Source organism: Magnolia sinica, chromosome 13 (assembly GCF_029962835.1).
Source record: "Magnolia sinica isolate HGM2019 chromosome 13, MsV1, whole genome shotgun sequence".
Taxonomy (NCBI): domain Eukaryota; kingdom Viridiplantae; phylum Streptophyta; class Magnoliopsida; order Magnoliales; family Magnoliaceae; genus Magnolia; species Magnolia sinica.
Window position 1 is genome coordinate 34,321,504 of NC_080585.1, and position 9,331 is coordinate 34,330,834.

General features: G+C 36.1%; 1 protein-coding gene across 1 annotated transcript; it reads left to right on the top strand.

Annotated features, from left to right (window-relative positions):
• The first annotated feature begins 505 nt into the window (after positions 1-505).
• LOC131224218 (uncharacterized) lies at positions 506-1,129 on the top strand. The gene has a single exon (XM_058219755.1). It carries the CDS (start codon positions 506-508, stop codon positions 1,127-1,129), a length of 624 nt encoding a protein of 207 aa, XP_058075738.1.
• Positions 1,130-9,331: the final 8,202 nt, after the last annotated feature.

Consider the following 9,331-nt stretch of genomic DNA (forward strand, 5'->3'; position numbering starts at 1 on the left):
ATTATATTTTTCGATGTTTTATTTACCAACAAGTGAAGTCAGACCATTAGAATCCATCGATTTTGTTGCAGCTATTGAAAATACCTGAGTGGAACTGGGATTGTATTTCTATGGATTTTATAGTTGGTCTCCCTAAGACTCAGAAAAAGCACGATGCGATATGGGTGATTGTCGACCGACTAACAAAGTTATCACATTTGCTTCCCATCTGTATCAACTATTCGATGGATGAGCTCGCTAAATTGTATATCAGGGAAGTTGTAAGACTCCACGCCATTCCTAGTTCTATCGTGTCAGATCGTGATCCTCGTTTCACTTCGCGATTCTGGATCAGCCTACAGGAAGCTATGGGGACCACCTGCAATCCAATGGGCAGACTGAACGTGTGAACCAGATATTAGAATATCTATTACACGCATGTGCCCTTGATTTAAAAGGAAGTTGGGATGACAATTTACATTTCGCTGAGTTCGCCTACAACAACAGTTATCAAGCAAGCATAGGAATGACTCTATATGAAGCTTTATATGGGCGGCCTTGTTGTGCGCCTAATTGTTGGACTAAAGTAAGTGAGAAGAGTTTGGTCGGGCCAGATATTGTTCAGGAAGCCACTGAAAAGGTCGAGATCATTAGTAAGTGTTTACAAGCTGCGCAAAGCCATCAGAAGAATTATGCCAATAATAGAAGAGGTGATCTGGAGTTCACAATGAGAGATCATGTATTTCTGAAGGTCTCTCCGATGAAGGGACTTATGCGGTTTGGTACAAAAGGAAAACTTGCATCGCGATTTATTGGACCTTTTGAGATTCGTGAATGTGTTGGAGCAGTAGCATACCGACATGCTTTACCTCCTCAATTGGCAAGTGTTCATAATGTTTTTCATGTATCGATGTTGCGGAAATATGAACGAGATGCCTCCCATGTTATTGAGTGGCAAGATCTTGAGCTGCAAGAAGACACTTCTTATATAGAGAAACCGGTTCAAATTTTAGACTATAAGGAGCATGTCTTACGTACAAAAACTATACTGTTAGTCAAAATCTTATGGTTACATCATGGAGCAGATGAAGCATCTTGGGAATCAGAAGTAGAAATTCGCGAGAAGTATCCCCATCTCTTTGAGGAATAACCTCAGGTAAATTTCGAGGATGAAATTTTTCTTTAAGGGGGGTAGAATGTAACACTTGTATTTTTTTAAATAAAATTTTAATTTAAAATTTTAAGTTTTAAACTTTAAGTGAGAAAGAGATCCACCGATCTCGTCATCCTTCTTCTTATCTCGTTATACAAAATTCCCCGTATCTCGTAGTTTCCCAACCAACCTTCATTTTTAAGAAAAAAAAACGTAAGAAGAGTTCTATTAAAACGGGAATAACCAATGAATAACTCGTAGAAAAAAAGAAATTACAGAAGAAAAAGTGGGAAGGAGGAATTTCTTTGGAATCCACATATTGAGGTAAGTAATTTTATATTATTATTACTATTATTTTTTAATTTTATTTATACAATATGTAATTTGGCATGATCTAAACATTGGATGGATTGGATCAATCAAACATCCATTGTGTTGTTTTAATTAATTTATGTAAAAATATATGTGCATGACTTGCTAAAGTATAGAACGTGAGATTTTAAGGTATGCGCATGACTTTAAGGCTAATATGTAAATATTGATATTTTTTTATATGATGGATAGCGATTAGTATGATCCGTACTGTTCATGGTTGTCATAAGAATTAATTATATAATATTTTTAAGAATCAGATCGATTCGACACCTTAATGAGCCGTACTAGCCATATATCTATCAATCTTCTTCTTGATCTAATGAAATTGAAGAAAAAAGATGGAAGAATAATTCTCTACACAAGATACAATTTGATATAGAGAAGTATATGACATATTTTTGAAATGTGTGATTAAATCATCACCATTCATTAGTTCCTTAATATTAAAATAAATTAAAATCTTAAATTCTAGACAGATAAGACCATTGGATGGGCAATATCAACCCGAATAAATGATAAATCATACATTTTATTAATTGTGTAATCGCAAGATTTAAAGAAAATTCTTATTTATGTGATTTTAGGAAGTTGTAATTCAATTCAAACTGTTAGTTCACAAAATCATCTCCACCACATCAAGGTGAGTGATCTCGATGTGTTTTTCATCTATCAAGTTAAAATAGATGAATTGTTTGATGTGTTGTATTATTATCCTGATTTAATTGCCTGATTTAATTAACATGATTTAATTACCATGATTTAATTGTCATGTACTCTTAGTTGATTTAAAGGACTGTGATTTCTGTATTAATAATGATATGATTTGATTAATGTGTTAGACTATGTTGATTCAAATGTGATAATCAAAATAACCTATGCAATGTATGATTCATGATTACATGGTGCATCTAGAGTAGGGCATCGGACCGAGTCGAATCGGATTGAGCCCAACTCGACTAAGTCCGAGTTCTGCATGGCCTGACCCGAACTCGGTCAGATCCGGGACCGAGTCCTGGACCTCTGACCCAATCCGATCCTAACCCAGGTTGCCCTGGACCGATCTGAGTTCGACTCGGTCAGGAAAACCGAGTCGGATCGGATTGGCCCAGGTTCGGATCGATAACAAGAAAAAAAGAGGAGAGAGAGAGAGAGAGAGAGAGAGAGAGAGAGAGAGAGAGAGAGATTTTGTACCTTGATATGACATCGCTTCTTCTTGTTGAATCTGAGGAAGAGAGAGGGCCATTGCAGCTCTTCTTTTCTTCTTCTTCTTCTTCTTCTTCTTTTGCTTGCAGAATCAGAGCTTAATGATGATGATGAAGGAGAAAAGGAATTGAAGAGCTTGGAGAAAGAGAAATGAATTGCAGAGAAAACGCTGAGAGAGAGAGAGAGAGAGAGATTGTGAAAGTATTGTGAAAATTTAAAGCATATAGAAGGATAACTGCTATGAAACTGGAAGATAAATGTTCACATAAAAGCTGTATATTACGATATAACACTTTTATCTTTGTAAAGATTACCTTTGCTTAAAAATAGCCCAATCTATTCATCTGATGTACTGTGTCGAAAGCTCATGGTTTTACTTGATGTATTTACTGTGTGTAGCTCACCAAATAATTAGGCAATTCAAATTGACTTAATAACACCAAGATGATCATGCAAAATATAAAACTAAAAGGTATCACTTTTACTTTGCACTTCAATCCACCAAATGCAAACATCAATCAGTACTTAGTTACGCTAGGCTGCATGTTCGATTGATCAAAACTAGTTTCGCTAATGGCCATGACAATCTCATTGACCTAATCAAGTTTCACATCACCATCCTACCATGGCGAGGTTAATTTGAAATCTTACTTAAACTAGAATTTCAAAGGATTGTGATATTGGGTTATTTTTCTTCACTTTTTGTTGATTTTCTTCACAAACCCATGTTGAACATTGAAGGCAGTGACAATGGTATTGTTGAAATAAATGGAACTTCTATACAAATCAAACAAGGGCAATGATTCAATTTGTTAAAATTACTTAGCAAATGGTAGGGGTTAGATGTACTGAGAGCACCCAAGAACAACACAAAAATCCTGGTCTAAGTGACAGTAGTCAGAAAAACCAGCCATCATAATCTCGCAAGTTTTACAACTACATATAATTTGTTGGTTCAAATTGTGCCAGCCACCATTAGTGATAGAACTTGAAAAGCTGTGTTTGGATGCCAAAGTGAAATACCAAAAGTTGCTAATTTTCCTGGCATTCAAAACGAGGAAGTAGCCCTCAAATTGCAATTGCATTTCCTCAATTCCAGCTTGAAATTAGCAAAAACTGCAATGTGGATCTCAGGCCTTCAATATGAATGTGAAAGAACATAACTCTGATTTGGTTATTCCCACTTTGTAAGAGTGGGGCATAGCCATCTTATTTGGATTGAAATAGTGGGGCATAGCCAGATACTGAACTAATTAATGATCATAGCCATCTTATTTCATTCGTTAAATTTAAACTATTGAACAATTTCTTCATTTATAAGCATCCATTTGATAGGAAGTTATAGGATGGTGCTCAATTTAAAATGCTCTATCCACAACCAGCCCCACGATTTGGACAATCTAAATTTAAGTGCATGAAAAAAATAAAAATAAAACAAAGGGTGTGTGTTCCACTTGCCTGATCAGTTAACAAATGCAAGGAAGTGTTTGCATTTTTGTGACTAATATTAGAACCAAGTTAATCCAAATCAAGGAGAATCTTGCTCAATGCTACAAGAGTTGAAGTTTGATATGAGAAAAAAGAGAATCTTATAGCTCCCTTTGGGAATAAATAGAGTACAAGAAAAGACAAAACAGACTTACCTATGCAGGAGAACACTAGAACACTCCATTCAATCACATTTTTTAAGAAGAAAAATATCTTAAAAGCTGATGGTGGCTACCTTGAAAATCACCATCAATAGCCCACAAAACAAAAGTTATTGAGATAATGTGTTAGATTGCACCATTATTTCATGAAAATGTCATGATATTTTTTGCCACATTAGACATGATATTTAGTGCAACCAAGATGTTAAGAAGTTGTATGAATAAAAAATTATTATGGTTGCGGCAAATACTATGAAATTTCATGACTAATCAGTCTAATTTGGTATAGATTTTCATGAAATTTGGTACCAAATACACTTTAAGCTAAAATTTAAAAAATAATAAAGAAAGAAAAAGAAAAAGATTAGGTAACATGCACATACTGACATAAACCATGTCTAACATCATGTCTAAAATCAAAAGTAAAAAACCTAACATGCACATACTGACATATAGATTAGGTAAAACTTTCATACATTCAATACCCTCTATATGATGAATGCCTTTGTGGCATGTAACTAAATGAACCTTGTCCGTAATAGTAACTCCCTCCTCCACCTCCACCTTCGTCGCCAGATTCATCCTTCGGTTCTCTTTTTACTGATTCAACTGCAGGAGAACTCTTGAGCGAATCCGAGCTGAATGTGTCCAAAAAATAGTCATTCACCTCTGCTGAATTAGATGGTGGGGATCCCTTCCTATCGTCCTCATTCACAGATGCAAGAACTTTTTTCAGACACTTTTTATGACCCGATTTGTACGGGATTCCCAACAGCCTATAAAATGCTGCAAGACTTTTAACAAACTTTGATAGTTTACTTGTGCCTGCTTCAGCATCATGTTGTCTCGGAGGTGGATGTTGTTGTCTGATACTTCTTGATTTGTATGCCATTTGCATGCTTTCTTTTTCGGCCTTTTTATAATCTCGTTCTTCTTGCTCCCTTAAAATTCTCTCTTGTTCTTCTTCTCTACTAATTGTGGTTGTGGAAGACCTGGAACTAGAGCTAGAGGCAGTTGTAGTTCCTCTACTAAACCCTTCTTCATTTATAACAGGCTTACTTCTATATATTCTTTGGTTAGTTGCAGGATGAGGCGTGTGGGAAGTCTTTGAATTAGAATTGAGAATAGCTCCAAATAAATCTTGGACTACCTGAGAAGCTTTGCTACAAGGTGCGGCGTCTCCTCCTCGACAAGCCAAATGTAATTTGAGTTGATTTGTTTTGTTGACAAACTGTTTTCCACACAACTTACATTTCAACTTTATCTTTCCATCGTGGGAGTAGGTTTGGACTCCATAATCCCAAATATTCGCTGATGCATCATCTTCCAATGACATATCTGCCGTATATCTGGTTAGCTTAGGACAAAAAAAGTTATGAATGAATGCAATTACCTAACAAAGTAACAATATAATAAAAGATTTAAACAATATTGTCTAATTGAATAGTACTAATGAAAAAAGAGAAATATTCATCCACCCATAAAATATAACCACAAAACTTCAATGTAACTGTTTTAACAAAATTACAAGTAACATGATATAACAAAATTAGAAGGCACAAAATCATATTGCAGCTGCAGGCACTGTCTCTTCAATCTTGTCACTCTCCTCTTTATCGAACTCCTCATCAATAAAGGTCTCTTTCCCCCACATCGGACGCAGCCAATCCTGAGTACAAATGAGCGCTTCGACCGATTCAAGTGTAAGTGAGCTTCTATACTTGCTTACGACCCTACTCCCCGTACTGAAAGCGGATTCTGAAGCCACAGTTGAAATTGGAATTAATAATATGTTGCGTGCCATTAATGAGAGCACAGGGTATTGCAACTTACAGATTTCGTCCTCCACCACTCCAAAATATCAAAATCATCGCCTTTGTTTAAAACTAGAATATCCTCTTTGAGATACTCTTCAAGTTCAGATCTATGCATCTGTACTTGAATCCCTTTCAGCTGTGTATAGTAAGACATGAAATCATCTGTCGTGTCTTCTTGTGATTCATCAACAGCAGAATTAGAACCCACATGAGGAGATTGTTCTTTTATAGCACACGCATACAAATTGTACAATTCACTGGCTGCACTAGAAATATTTTCGGCCTCAGCAACACCCATCACACCATACAACACATTCCATATGAAGCCAACCATAAAATCTTGTACCGGGGATCAAGAACGACCGCAACACCCATTAACAGACTACACTCAGACCAATACTTATCAAACTTTACCTGCATGCATATGGTCATGAAGTGTAAAAAGTCTTGTCCACTACTGCTTTTGCGCAAGACATCTTTTACCTTCCAAAGTTCAGGCAGAAACATATCTGCTGTTGGATACTTGTAGCCCGAAAATTTTTTCGTGCTTTTGTAAAAAACAGAAAGGAACTTACGAACTGATTCAGCTCTTGACCAATCATCTTCAGAAGGCATCCAAATTACGCACTATCACGCTCCGCATAGTAAGAGAAGGCAGGTCTCAAATCTATCGCTGAATCCAACATTTCAAAAGTTGAATTCCAACGTGTCGTGACATCCAACTTCATTATTCTCTAAGTTGACAAATTCAACCGCTTCACGATCTCATTTCATGCATGTAATCGTGAAGGTGACCCCTGTATGTACTTCACACTCTCTCTTATGTTTTCGATTGTGAGATCGATTGTTTTAAGGCCTTCTTGTACAATCAAGTTTAGGATGTAGGCACAACACCTAACATGAAATATCTTTCCACCAAAATACAAGTCACCGGTGGCCTTAAACTAGTTGTGCAAATTCATTATCATGCTATCATTTGCAGAGGCATTGTCTAGTGTAATTGTTGAGATCTTCTTCTCAATTCCCCACTCCATTAGACATCTGTGTATGCAGTCTGAAATCATCAAACCACTATGAGGAGGCGCAAGATAACGAAAGTTTATTATTCTCTTGCAAAGCCTCCATTTGGTATCAACGTAGTGAGCAGTTAGAGACATATACCCCTTTCATTGATTGGATGCTGTCCACAAATCTGATGTCAGGCTAATTCGAGAAATCGTGGCTAACTCTCTTTTCAACTTGACCTTCTCGCCTTCATACATCTTCATACACACCCTCCTGACTGTCGTACGAGAGACCTTCTCGTATCTGGGGTTAAGGCATTTGGCTAGTCCAACAAAAGCAGGATTCTCTACCATTTGAAATGGTCTTTCATTTGAAATAATTAACTTAGCCGTCCACTCATTCACCGACTCTTTGTCATACTTGTAGATGGATACTGACGGACCCCCTGCAAATTGTGAAAATGAAAGTGTTTGTTGCCTTAGCCCACTTCTCACTTTTTAAAGATACTTTGCTAGATGTTTCTTCAATGTTGTAGTCGAACCATCTGCTTGCTTAGCATACTGACTCTTGCAGTGCTTGCATTGTATTTTCACTTGGCCGTTCTTTAAGGTTACTTCTTCAAAATCTTCCCACACTGCCAACCTTTTTTTCGTATTTCCCGCAACATGTGACTGTGTAGTACTAGTATCAACCACGTCGACGGGCACCTCTCCATGTTCAACACCTAATCCTTCATCTTCAAGGATCATCGGCGATGTAATTGATCGACCACCAGGAGTCGGAGACAAGGTATTGGAAAGACCCTTGCTTTCCATCTGATAGTTGAAATATACTAAATCATATTAGCATTAGCAATCTAATACTAACAGAGTTATACTAAATCTTAAATTAATTACTTATCCAAGGTTGGATAGATTGTAATACTTTCATATTTCCATTTAAACGTCCACGCCGAAAATCCGGCAGTATCTCCCCAGCTTCTCTAGATAAGTTGATCTTACGTTATATTCTGATGCCAAATATCTAAAATAATGTAAAGATATTTGGCATTGGATACAAAACGAAAGAAACATATCCAGAGATAAATGAGAAGATGGACCGCGGATCAGGTATGAACATTTAAATAGGTTATATGAAAGTATACTATCCATCTAACCTTGAATTGTCCAAAAAGGTACAATTTGAGCAATTTTTAAGCCACCAAAAATACATTATATCTATATATGGTCACATAGAAATCCTCAAACGGGTAACTAATTATCTAACTTACAAGTAACAATTAAATCCTAAATTAGTTACCCATCAAAGGTTGGATAGATTGTAATGCTTTTATATTACCATTTAAACGTCCACGTCGAAAATCCTGCAGCATCTCCCCATGCCTCTCTAGATAAGTTGATTTTACGTTACATTCTGATGCCAAATATCTAAAACAATGTAAAGATATTTGGCATTAGATATAAAACGAAAAAAACATATCCAGAGAAAAACGAGGAGATGAATCGCGGATCAGGCACGAACATTTAAATATGTTATATGAAAGCATACTATCTATTTAACCTTTAACTGTCCAAAAAGAGATAATGTGAGCGATTTTTATGTCACCAAAAACACACTGTATCTATGTATGGCCACATAGAAATTCTCAAACGGGTAACTAATTATCTAACTTACAAGTAACAACCACAACTAAGCTAAGTATACAATGCACAATAATTAACTAAGCAATACACATATTAAGCTAAGTATACAGATTACAATGCACATATTAAGCTAAGTTAAGGAAAAAATTGAAAACTAAAGTTAAGGATTCCAATCCTCTAGAATGCAACATCTGTGGTATAGATTTTGAACCATTCTTGAATTGAAATCAAGATTTTCATTTTTCAATAATGCCAAATGAATCCACTTATATTAATTCTAGATTTCAAATCCTCATTGCACACAATCCAAGATTTTGAGAAGGTGCCAAATGGCGCCTTAAAGATTGACTCACATGATAAAACATAGTATACATCACAGTGGGCCTATTGTGGATTGGATTTTGGACCTATTGTGCCATGTTGTCATGTGTGGCATGTACATGAGTTTTATGTTGTCAAATAACACTTTTGTCATGTAATCAGGACCATCCCATCCATGGCTTCGAA